The sequence below is a fragment of the Centroberyx affinis genome, unplaced genomic scaffold (assembly GCF_046629955.1).
Source record: "Centroberyx affinis isolate AG114_WGS23_722 - 3 ecotype Tasmania unplaced genomic scaffold, CSIRO-AGI_Caff_v1 ptg000609l_1, whole genome shotgun sequence".
Taxonomy (NCBI): Eukaryota; Metazoa; Chordata; class Actinopteri; order Beryciformes; family Berycidae; genus Centroberyx; species Centroberyx affinis.
Window position 1 is genome coordinate 182,225 of NW_027279240.1, and position 12,743 is coordinate 194,967.

Genomic DNA, 12,743 nt, shown 5'->3' on the forward strand with positions numbered 1-12,743 from the left:
ACTGTCGTTGAAATTACTTTTCCATATATTCACAGAATGGGTTGGAATCATTTTTTTTTTCATTACAGACGTAGCCTACATTACAGATTACACAAAGCACCATTTCTTTCTCTCCATTTATAATACCATTGCAGGTTATCATAGAAATTGCCGGTTGCCATTTTGCTGGCTGTCATTTCTTCCTTCTCTCTAGGAAACCTGTGTGTCTGGATGTCTGCAAACCCTGAAGGACCGCACAGCTGTGAACTCAGCTTTCATGTCTTCTTCCCACCAAGACAGCTGCTGCAAGCTGCAACAAGATCCCATTCTCACTTCCCAAGAGGGAGAGAGAAAGACTGACAGACAGAGAGAGAGAGACCAGCAGATAGAGAGACACAAAGTAGGTGCTGTCTGTAGGTTTGATTCAAATTGTAAATGTGCTGGTGGTGCAGAGGTTTCAGAGCACATTTGGGATTAATCTGCTTAATTTATTCTTCAGCCTTAAAATGTTCAAATAAAAAAACACACAGCTTTAAAATACTGAGAACTTTATTAAAAGCCTTCCATATGAGCATTTAAGAGTCATTCTAAAATAAAGTAATAAAGAGTCAACACGTTTGACATACAGTATGCCTTTTATAATTCACCAGCATAGAATATGATAAAAAAAATGCAGCATGCAACTTCTAGCAAGTGTACCATTCCAGTACCAACAATAAAACACAACACATTTAGACACAGCGTAGTAATGGAGTAAAATGTGTCTGCACAAAATTCTAGTTCCTTCTGCAGAAAAATAACCAAATGATTCTTGTGAAACAGACTGAAAAGCAGAGCATGACAGTCTCTTCTGAACACAAGCGCCACAGTGAAGGAGAGCAGAGAGAAATCGGGGATATCTCCAGCTGTTTAAAATGGCTTCCTTTCCTATTTTCCTATGCTGCTGTGCTCCTCTCACTCTTTAGGGACTGAGTGTGTATGACGGAGATGTGAAGGTGACATGCCGTTGGATGGAAATCACAAGACTACCGATGTGATGAAGCCCTATCTGCAAAGCTCAGTGCACTGCACTGTGGCCAAGGCAAAGAGGCAGCCGCCCAACAAGAGAACAGTGAGAATAGTGATTTTGGCACTTAGGGATTCAGGGAAAGGAAAAAAAAAAAAAAAACATTGGCAAAAGGAAGTGCTGGGTAGGTCAAGGGTAAGAGAGCCTGGAGTTTGGTGTTCAGTATCTGGCGCGGATTCTGTCCAGTGGGTCCTTCTCCCACATCTTGTCGTCCCATGCCTGGAACCAGCCAGTGAATGTTGGGGGCTCCGACCCCTGTTTGATGGTGGAGATGGGCAGGCCTCTGCGACCAGATGGGTCTGAATCCACATACTCTTTCGCTGAATGAGAGAGAGTAGATAGAGAGAGCAAAGGACAGAGAGAGAGAGAGAGAGAGTACATATAAACATCATTTGCTTACTTTAACAGTTGATTTTTAACCCCACAAAAAAGAAAAATCAGAAATTGAAAATGTAGTAATATTCATTGATCTAGTAATAAACATATGTGACTCTCAGTTTAAAGGCAGATGTGATTTCAGCTTAAGAGTAACTGTATGAATGACATAAAGAGGCAAACTAATCACAAACTATTTGTAGTGTACACAAATACAATCAAAAGGTAACATGTAGCCCTAAAGCAAATGATGGTATGCTTATTTTTAAGCTAGATGCACACTATAAGAATGTGAACTGATTACACATCATAGTTGCTGTGCCAGCAGCCTTCCAAGATCACTGTGTTCTGAGAAACTCTATGAGAAATATGGCAGCAACACCCTCTGGCCCGTCCCAAATGTCCATTATGCTCCCAGCTTTTATGAATTGGCCAGACTGTTTGATGTTTGGACACTTTGCAGTTTGGAATGTTTCAGTGATTTCAGAAAACTGTGTATTGTCCTACCTTTATACATTTTCATGTTTTTGTGCACATACTGCTACATTTGTTCATAATTGGACAAACACCAATATTCACTCCTCTTGAAACCAAACGTCACCACCACTGACTTGGTGTCATTTTGAAAAGACAGTCTTTAACTCATACTTCTAACTGCCTTGAAATGTATTACAAACAAGGATAGACATATATCCAGGTAATATTGGATTCTGTGTCCCATATGATGCTTTTAAATAAGTATTTCTACCTGTTTGCAGCTACCAGAGTTGAAGGTTAGGGAAAAAAGCCTGCATGCTAATGGTGACAGTGGATCCCCAGAGCAATATATATTGAAGTTTGACTGCTCCTCAAATTCTATGGAGATATGTCTTGTTGCAAAGTGAAAATGTTCTACCAACGTGAGTCATCACTTCAGAATTGACAGACAACTCCCAGACATACAAAAATCTGTTCTCAATCAGTTCCCATTGGTCGGAAGAAACACAGTGAAAATAAAATAGAAATATATATCTAGGAATGAAAATGGGGTAAAATAGTCTGACACAGCCTGTCGTGTGTGAGCACATCTGTGCTTATGAGAGTTCCCAGTGCTATATGGCATCCTGGTTAGTGCAGATTTGTTCTTCATATTGTTCAATATGAGGAGGATTTCTCCAGGTTGACCTCTCAGTTTGCCCTGAATCGGGTGATGTCTGCAAGCCTTTAGAGACCACAGTAAATATACAGAGTAAAGACTGTCTATCTGGACATTTACATTGAACTCTACCCATATGTAATCCTGTCTTGAAATCTAGTACCTTTCTGCAATAATAAAAACTAACAGGCTGCAAGTATCTGCAGCAAGACAGAATAATCTGAGTGGTGCGTTTGTTTCTCCTTTGGGGATTTAAGTGTAACAAACCTATTTTGGGAGCTCCAGTCCTTTCCTCTGCATTAGCCTCATTGCCAACCCACAGGAAGAGCTATGGGGAAGAGAGAAACACTCATAGTCATCCAGATGTTCTGCATATTCAGATCCGTACGTGTTCGCATGCCTCTATCCATGCTATGGAGTGCAGAAATAACATAACTACGTTTCATGGATTAGTGGACTGTTCTGAAAGCTCTAATGATGACGATGAGCTCATCTCACCTGGTCCCAGGTATCCAGGAGCATGACATCATCAGTGGCCAGGTCCAACTGAGTGAAGTCCCCTGGTACTTCCTCCACCTGAGAGACAAAAGAAAACACAGGCTGAGTGTGTGTATGTTTGTGTGTATTTGTAATGTCAATGTTTGTCTTATAATATGTTAACATTATTATACAAACTGTGTTGATGGTCTACTAAAAACTAAATATTCCAATCATATTCCAAATCTTTTACATGGAAGCTTTTCTAAAAAGCCCCAAGTGAAAATGCTGCTCTCATTTCCCTCTGTGACTTACAACGAGTCTTCCAGTTTTGTTGGAGCAGCCAAAGAGTCGTGGAGGCTTGATCATGTTCTGCAGACTCTTGGAGGTCTGGTAATCCTTCTTACCGCCCAGGGCGGACCAGAACCCAGCTGGGAGGGAGGAGAAGATGACAGAAATCAGCTGCCAGGTAGTTTGGCCTGTATTTTGACTCGTCCGTTGTCTTGTCTCATGTCTGACCGATGAAACCATTTCGAATTGCAGTGGCAGCAAACTTAAAAGTACCAAAAGACATGTGAAACAAGTGAAACCTGTCGTCCCCCAAGATTGAGGCAGGCAGCAAGATGCAGAATCATTCCAAATTTAATCAAAATGAGACCAGTAGTGCAGCAGTTACAGCCTTTCAAAGTTTGACCTTTAATAATAGAGCCTCGATCAGGCCAAAAGAATGTAAAAACACCAGAACACAGTGCCAAGATGCATCATCCCTCCCAAGTTTTGCCAGAATCAGACCAGCGGTGTCTGACATGTCACCTGACACCACATTTGACGGACGGACCGTGTGTGGAACCTCAGCGGTCACCCACCTGGCTCCTTGCCCTCTGCCACATTGCTGGCACTGCCACCCAGGGAGCCCACCACATGCTTGGCAGCCTCCATCTCCTCGTCGCTGGCACCCACGCCGCGCCACACAGACAAGGCGCCCGGGGCTTTGAGGACAAACACGTCGTTGGTGTTCAGACTGGAGGCAGAGGGCTCCACCTGAGGAGAGAGGTGCAGAACTGTGAGAGGTGAAACAGGGAATAGACTCCTGTAAGATAGCCTTCAACCTCTTCACACACTCAGACACACACACACACACACACAAGCACATGTGCTGGCAGACGGCTCACCTCCACAGCCCGGGTGGCGTGGCAAGAACTCTGCCGGATGTGGAAGAGACGTGTGCCACCGGCCTTCGTCTGTCCACCTTTGCGGGACGTCCCTCCGCTGTGGATCATCATGGGTTTGCCCTGGAACAGGCTCATCAGGTGGGGAGGCTCCTGGCCCTGCGTCACTCGCACCTGTAGACAGAGGGTGATTCGTTAAGAGTAAGGGTCAGCGGTTCCCATAACTTTTCCAGTAACTTTGGCAAGAACCTTGTAGTAGATGAATCAAAAACTAAAATTACAGTAACACTGCCCTCTGCTGGTTATTTTTCATGGGAGGAGGGTGAAGTTGCATTGAGATGACTGATCTGGGGTCAGCTGTACTATATCCTCAGTGATGATTAGGGTTAGGAAGGAGAGCTGAGACACTGAACCCTCATCAGCAATAAAAGGACACCTTCACCTTGTTGTTTTCTAATTTCTAACGTTATGTTATTGTGAAAAGTTAACCCAGAATCCTCTTTTCATATTCAGACAGAACTACTCAGCTCTATCTTTGACTAGTCATGTCAACATTTGAGGAAAAAATCTCCCTTTTTTATGTATACTATTGGAAATACATATCTTATTTACCAAAACATCTGACTTTTTAGTTGCAGTTCAGTACTATGTATATTTTGTCTATTTGCACTCTCCAAAAACAATGTGTTTTGAAAATACTTTTAAAAGAAGGCAAAACCAAGACTGCACCATGGGAATGCACAGAGCCTGAACTTGTTCCATACATGAAGGACAGATGAGTAGTGCTTCTGCCTGGAGCTCTAACCTGAACTGGGGATCCTCCCATTGAGTCATCCAGCTTCACTGTCAGGAAGGCCGAAGCTGCCAGCTCATCCTGCGTGCACTTCAGCCCCTGCCTGAGAAAGGAACACACACACACACAATGTCTAAACTTGCCTTAAACTTTGTCATTCAATGGTTTTTATATATTCTTTGACTGGGCGTGGTATCTACGCTCCACCACAGATTCTAATCCTCCATAGTCTATACAAAACACACATGTAGGTATGTATGTTTGTATGGATCTCTCTATGTATCTATGTGTATATATATCATCATACAGTAAGTACATTTATGGCAGAAATATAACATCTCAGATGAATGCATGGCCGTCCACACGTCTGCATACGTCTCCTACCAGGTGTATATGAGGTGTTGCTCCCGGCTTCCCTGTCTGTAGCTGTAGAGGATGAGGTAACAGTCTCCTCCGTAGAACTGGCCGTAGGCGGAAGGCTCCACAGGCACCTGGGCACCATCCTCAACACGCCAGATCTGAAAAACACACCACAGCCACATACTGCCATTTAGCACACCTCACCACACTGTTTTGTCTGTCATTCCACCTTTTTTATTTCACCTGTTTGTTATTTAACCATGCCACATTGAGATAATGACGGAAAGTGACCACTGGCCAAGAAAGAAGCACTCATGCACACACGCTCATACCTGGACCTTCCCCTTGCCGTCGTCCACCATGCCGTGCTGGGCGGCCATGGCCTTGTTGGAGTGGAGGGTGGAGGCGTCGAAGGGCACCTGCTCCACTTTGGCTATGCGGCCGATGACGTAGGCCTTGCTGGGGCCCATCGTCTGGTCCTTGTCCTTCCAGTCGCTGAAGAATTGCTTAAACAGAATGGTCTCGCCCCCTGCAGGAAGCACCTGGATCTGCAGGGCAAACAAGACAGAGAAGGGTTTGTCATATGAGGCCGAATTCAACTCATATGCTTCATCTGCTTCTGCAAGTGTGACGTGGAATTAAATGTGTAATTCCTCTATATTTTCAAAACATTGTACAAAAGAGATAGAATCGTGCTAATCTAACTTATGTGAGTGCAAGAGGCTGTTTTTCTGTCCATGTACAAGTTGACCTGTGCATCTACAACAATGATCAATCAGTCGGTTTACCTGCGTCTTATTGGAGTATCCTTTCTCTTTGATAAACTGCTGAGCTGCGGACATGGCAGCTTTACGCTCTGACATGTTGGCCTTGGGACCTGGTGTGAGCCAGATAAAGGTGACACAAAGAGAAGGTCATAACTCTCAAAGATATTTATCAACACACAGGATGTGATGCAGCTATCTCTTGAGCTGTTTAGGGGGAGCACCTATGTAGGAACCTTGCCCTTGAATATTAGAGGAAAGAGGTGGGTGAGGTATGTTGTTGGGATTATCAAGTGGGCAGCTCTTTTTGCAGATGTTTCATTGTATTAGGCCTGCAACACCTCCAGAAGGCTCAACAACACCCAACAAAACCTGATCTCAACGCTGATCAGAACTATATTCAACCTGTACTAACCTGTACCTACGATTAGAGATTACTTATGATACAACATTGCACCCAATAATGTCTAACATTGCTATGGGATGCTATGGGTCACACCATTCTGGCTTGAAAGAGGCCTTTCAGAAGTTAAAAAACCAAATTGCACCAACAATAATAGCCTATATGTACAGTGTTAATATTCATGCAAACCTCTGAACTGAATCAGGGCAAGTGCGGCTGAATTTGCTTTTCCATGTGTGTATTTTGAAGCCACAGTTAAGTGTGTATACACATTTTCCAGCCTGTGTGTTTCCACTTTGTGCAGCATATAAAACAGAAAGGCCGCGGTCAGGACAGGGAAAAGGGCCAGCAGAGAGGACAGGAAAAGACAACAACGAGGAAAGTTACACCCTCAGCCATTAGTGAATCTATAATCCTGGTGCCACCTTTCCATACAAAGACGTTCCTGTCCACCCCGTTGTCCAGAATGTAGCACTCCTCAGGAGACAGCATGGCCTGTTTGAAAGGGCTGGACTGGGCCACGACTGACGACTTCATCGAACCGGATGCATCGGAGATCTACAAAGCAAAAGGGCATCATCATCAACTGATTCATAAAATGTACTGAGAAATAATGAACCATCTATTTTATCATCCTCAACACATCTTTATGTGTTACAGCATTAAAACTGATGTAATTTATTGTAAATGCTAAAGTCTCAATCTGTAATTGCATTATGGCATCTGTTGAACTGCTGTTTCCCCACTACCAGCTTTGTTTGGACAGTAAGTGGTTTGGTTACATATGTATTGTGTATGTATTGTCTTTGTATTGTATTATCTTTGTCTGTATCGTATGTTCAATTAGGATGAGCTATGAAATCGTATTTTCCATCCACAAGTCAAAGTCTACATAAGATATAAATTCAGTTTAATTCAAGGTTAATTCAAACGCATGTGAATTCAAACCCTGTCACTTGTGTTCCTCACCATGTAGAGGGCGCCCTTCTTCCTGTTGGAGGTGTCCACCTTCTCATCATCAGGAGTGCCAGGGGCGATGCTGGGTTTGGGCCCCAGAGCCTACACAGCAAGCAGGGGAATTAATCACTCAGCCCCTCTCTATCTCTCTCTTTCTCTCTCTTTGTCTGTCAGACACTCATGCAGAAAAACACGAGTGTGCACCCTTACACACACACATACACACAAAGCAGCACTGTTACGGTCTCTCTCTCTCTCTCTCTCTCTCCCGCTCTCTCTCTCTCATTAGCCCTCTTGGAGTTTACCCTCCTCTCTTGTTTAATGGTAGCGTTTACAATGCTGCCTTGGCACAGAGTTGGCACATGAGCAGCACAACACAAAGGACAGCATTGTGTCCGCTCATTCCCACGCTGACTACTCCACTGGCCATGACATGCATCAACAACCTATATAGCATCTAGTCACAAATGATCACCTCCGGGGTGAACACTCCAGTGTGCGGTAGAGATTCAGCAGTGAGAGCAAATGAGGAGTGTGTGTTGTGTGTGTGTGCGTGTGTGTGTGTGTGTGGGGGGGGGGGGGGGGGGTCACCTCTATGAGTTCTGATGGCTCTGCCCCGTCCTCCACCATCTGCAGCTCGCCTCTGCCGTTCCTCTCATTGTCTCTAATGTCGATGGCAACCTGCGAGGCCTTCAGCCTCTCAAAGCGGTTACACTCACTGCCGCACCACTGGTAGATATGCTGGAGGAGGAAAAGACAGGGATTGGATATTTAGATTAAAGATTTCAACATTGGTCTCCCATCAGATGCAACTCTCAACCATTTAACTGTGGACATAACTATCACTGTTTGCTTAATGACATCTGATAGTCACCCAGCTTGAGCAGCCAGAATTTTATGGTAATCTCTTATGGTCATAGACGTCAATATATAATTTATGAGATAGCAAACACACTGAAATAGATAAAAGCTGGTTTACCTTTCCCAGGTCAACAATAAAGCAGTCTCCCTTGTTGAAGCTGGACCAGGACAGGTCGACCTCTGTGGCCCGGATGGCCCGCCGGCCCTTGATGTGCAGCAGGCGCTTCACGTTCATGTCATTGATCACTACGTGTTGAAAACCAGAGGCCACCCCCCCTTTCTGTGACAAAACAGAGATCAAGTGCGGTTACATACAGAGAACTGTTACAACAGTTCAGACATTCCACCATCTTTTGAAATGTTTACGAGCGTTGTCAAGGGAAGAAATAAGTTCACATTTTTAGACATCAACGCAGCCCATAATTTCACATTATGATAACAACTAATCATATACACAGTTTGCAAGAGCTGCTATTCATAGGCCAAACAACACAGTCACAAATGCACTAGTGAATGGTTTGGGACAGGATGTGCCAGCTAGTTGTGATGGGAGGGGCCAGATGAGTTCACAAGACAGGGAAATGGTGCCGTCTGAGTGATGGTAAAATGAGTTTTATACAGCACTGTAAAACCTCAAAGGGCAAAAGGCTGTAAATTGTACTGTAGTAGGGTTAATTTATTTACTATAAATCACAGCTAACACAAGCAATAAACCGTATCAACAATAGAGCTAGACAACTGGAACTAACATGATTCCCTGCTTTCAGGATCATGTCTGTTCTGTGCCACAGTGCCGTACCTGAGACTTGGGATTGTCTCGTAATGTGCCGTCCTTGGTAAAGCCATTAAACAAAACAGGGATTTACAAGACATGCAAATGAATCATTGCAAATGAGCAACAGAAACACATTCTGCTGGGGAAAAAGAAAATTTGTGTTTTCACTGAACTCTGGTATGCATTGATAGGTAAAGTTAAATTAACTTTTTAGTATGTGGAGTTCTCTTGCGCAGCTTAATCCCTGTCAGTCCAAAACAAACAACTCCAGGCCTCTAGTTTATAAAAGAGGACTTCCTAGGTTTTGACTTTGTTCATGCAAGGCTTAGCATTTACCCATTAAGGCACAAAATCGTGTCAGCATGTGGAGGAGTGGCTAGTTAGGCAAGCCTCAAAATAGAAACCACATTCATGCTGTCCTTGTGCCTTTCTCCAGAGAAGGGCAGTAAAACTTTCCATGGCAACAATGCAGCAGTGTTTATTTTAATGGAAGGATTGTTTCCTAACTGTCGGGTTACCAAAACTATGGAGAAATAATGAGGTTTGGTTGCATCCCCCTCCCTCTCTGAAGAACATTGTGTAAGCGCGCGCGCGCGCACGTGTGTGTGTGTGTGTGTATGTGTGTGTGTGCGAATGCGTTTCTGCGCATGTGCAAAATTAAAGCAAAACACATAGGGCAGTTTCCACAGACCAACTTTGTCAAGCAGTAAACAGGCTCTGAGCTAATTACATCCATCCAAACCAGGGGGAGGTTTGGAGGTTTATTTGGAAATGAGAAACAGATGGTGGGTAAAACTAGACTAGCTTGTGTCTTTCAACATGGCTGCCTTTGAACAAGCTGGTTGCCACGGTTACAGTCAGTCGGTCGGACACGCCCTGGGATGTAAACAGTGAAAGGGGAATGTTTTGTTTTCCTCTGACCTTCAGACTCATGAGCTTAACTGCATGGCAAAGTTCATGGGAAGCCGATAATCATTAAACCATGCGTTTATATTTAGATGTAGGGGAAAGGGACTTCTGACACAGAAGTCCCTTTGCTGCCTTTTATAAGTTACTTACTAATAAGTAACTAATAAGTAGGTAATAAGTCAACGTCAATCAATCGATCAATCGATCAATCGATCAATCAATTTATCCAGGTCCACACATCCAGGAGCATTTCTCAGCCAGATACTGACTCCTCCCACCTCAAGTTGTCCCAGCTGTACTGAGAAGCTCACCTGGTACTTGATGCCTGATTTGAAGTAGCCCATAAAGGTGATGGATTCGTTGTTCTGGACCTCCCTGAACTGCACCGGCCCGCCGCCCAGGAAGTCATCCAGCTGCGTCGCAAAGATGGCCGCCGCCCCACTCTCATCCTGAGAACACTCATTCCCTGGAACAAAGAGTCATTTGTACTTTCTGTTACTTTCATATTTTGTTTCTCCAAAATCCTCTTATTTCATGACTTCAGTCCTGAAAGATTGAGTTCCTCATAGTTCCTAACCTAACTGGATTATGTTACAGTACATTAGCAGGGCAAATTGCAGCACTTGAAGCTCTGCAGTGACCTTATGGGAACCCTGAGTCAGGCATGGAGGCTCTGAACCACAGTCAGCCACATCTGGGGCGGAGTCGCTTTGCATCCATCTATTGCTCTCAGATGGCACAGAATATGGACAAAAAGTTCCAGCATGTTATATGACTAACATCCATCCCAGACAGAGGGATTGATTAATTATGTTCTTGTGTTATTTATCCTGCAACGTCTAACAGATGGTTGCAATGGCAACAGAGAAGGAAGGCCTGGCTGGTGGTGCTGGAGGAGCGCTGGCAGGGAGCGGCAGAAACATGTATGGGCCGGCGCCTGTGTGTTGTGGGATAGCAATGACAAGCCTGGAGGGGTATTCCAGATGTACGTCAGCACGCACAGGCAGCAGCTTTATTCTGATCTCTGTTGCTATTATGTAACTGCAAATTTGCCTGGCTTGGGATTCAAATTTGCCTTCAATTTAGTATTTAAAGCAGCAAGCTGCATTGTCACTGGCCGCTCTGTACAGATTTGAGCTGAGCCTCTGGAGAGGACAGGCAGCAGAGAGGATCAGGGCTGCACAGAAGAATTTCACACACTGCTTTGACTATTAGGGTGGAAAATTTCAACTCCTGCACCTCAACACATTTCAGCACTGAGGTGAAATGCCTAGTCATATCTGTGGTCACAGCACAGCAGCTATTGTGTAACAACCACATGAAAAAAAAAGTTGCACTTCTCACACTATCTAAAGTTATATTAGTGTTTTTGCCCTGTGTGTGTGTGTCTGTATCTAAGCATCTAAATGCATTGTGCTTAACCTGGTACCTTCTATGTACATACTGTATATATATATGTGCATCAGTGTTGGGGAAAGTACTTTGAAAAGTAATTAGTTACTTTGCTCTTTTACTTAACTTAAAAAGTTACTAATTACGTAACGAAGGTATAGTACTCCATATTAAACGTAACATACTTTTGCATTACCCACTTCAAAAACATGCTGTAGCAATAAGGCTTCTGCTGCATATTGTTGATCATTGTTTTAAAATGCAATTATTACTATTAATATTGATCTGTTTTTAAAACAATAAGCCAACCTCATTCATATCAAGCAGACTTAGACTGCAGCATGTTATCTGCCGCGAAGTGAAACAATATGAAAGAAAAAGACTGTGCATATATGTGTAACTGTGCCCTTCCTGCTATAACGTGTGTGTGTTGGTCTTACCCATCCACATGTGTATCATGTAGGAGGGGGCCGACGTGGTGAAGAGCAGCAGGTAGGCATCTCCGGTGTAGAAGCTGCCATGCAGGGCCTTGGGAACCGGCTTCAGGTCCAGGTTCTCGATACGCCACACCTGCAGGCCCGGCTGCTTCCCCGCACCCACAAACTCCTTATGGGAAACCATGATGGCTCTGAGAGAGAGGGAGAGAGAGGTAGAGCAAGAGAGAGAGAAAGAAAGAGGAAGAGAAAGATGGATGTGGAGAGACACAGAACAGAGTGATGCGAGGTAGAGGGAAATATGGAGAGAGAAAGAGAGGAGGTGATATAAATGAATGTTTTGGAACTGAACAGACAGAATTTTTATTTTTTATGATTATAATTTTTCTATTTGCAGGTGATGCAAAACTTTGCAATTTTAACCCTGTACATGAAACAGATGAAGAGAAAGGTGCAGCAGAGAGATAGAAAAATGTCACAAACTGAGGCAGTTAGTTTGACATGAGTGTCATAATGTCCTTTCTCACAGGACCTAGAACATGTTGTAGAACTTGTGGCTAATCGCACAGAGAGACAAACCCACAGTAGTTATAAATATCTGTTATCTTGACATGAGGCTTCACACCATAATCAGGCTTTCAGTGTATAAGTAACTCCTGCCTGAACTAGACAAGCTAGTTTTTAGAACTATAATTAGTCATTTACCACTGCTGTCATGATAGCAAATTGCTTAACTGCTGTTGTGATGGTGGGGTGAACAACCCTCGGCCCCTTGAGCCATGCTACAGTAAAAAACATTTTTTCCTGGAAATGGACAACAACAACAACAACAAACACTGAAATATAGACAACATTGACATATAAAATCTTATTTCTTATATATGCTGAAATAAC

At 43.7% G+C, this 12,743-nt stretch overlaps 1 protein-coding gene across 1 annotated transcript; it reads right to left on the bottom strand.

The window, feature by feature from the left end:
• Nucleotides 1-510: 510 nt before the first annotated feature.
• Nucleotides 511-12,060, bottom strand: LOC139643433 (gelsolin-like). The gene is made up of 16 exons (XM_071518577.1): nucleotides 11,856-12,060; nucleotides 10,335-10,489; nucleotides 8,458-8,619; nucleotides 8,070-8,219; nucleotides 7,491-7,580; nucleotides 6,947-7,079; nucleotides 6,143-6,231; nucleotides 5,687-5,902; nucleotides 5,379-5,512; nucleotides 5,007-5,097; nucleotides 4,205-4,375; nucleotides 3,899-4,073; nucleotides 3,348-3,463; nucleotides 3,054-3,131; nucleotides 2,823-2,883; nucleotides 511-1,365 (listed from the first exon to the last, which is right to left on the bottom strand). Exons 1-16 carry the CDS (start codon nucleotides 12,034-12,036, stop codon nucleotides 1,205-1,207), a joined length of 2,163 nt encoding a protein of 720 aa, XP_071374678.1. The 5' UTR covers nucleotides 12,037-12,060; the 3' UTR covers nucleotides 511-1,204.
• Between the last annotated feature and the right edge of the window lie 683 nt (nucleotides 12,061-12,743).

Excerpts from the sequence above, each read along its gene's own strand:
- LOC139643433 (XM_071518577.1), bottom strand. The coding sequence starts at position 12,036 with ATGGTTTCCCATAAGGAGTTTGTGGGTGCGGGGAAGCAGCCGGGCCTG. Across the intron at positions 3,132-3,347 it reads ACAAAACTGGAAGACTCGTT|GTGGAGGAAGTACCAGGGGA; the intron begins GTAAGTCACAGA and ends TTTGTCTCTCAG. Across the intron at positions 1,366-2,822 it reads GACTGGAGCTCCCAAAATAG|CGAAAGAGTATGTGGATTCA; the intron begins GTTTGTTACACT and ends TCTCTCATTCAG.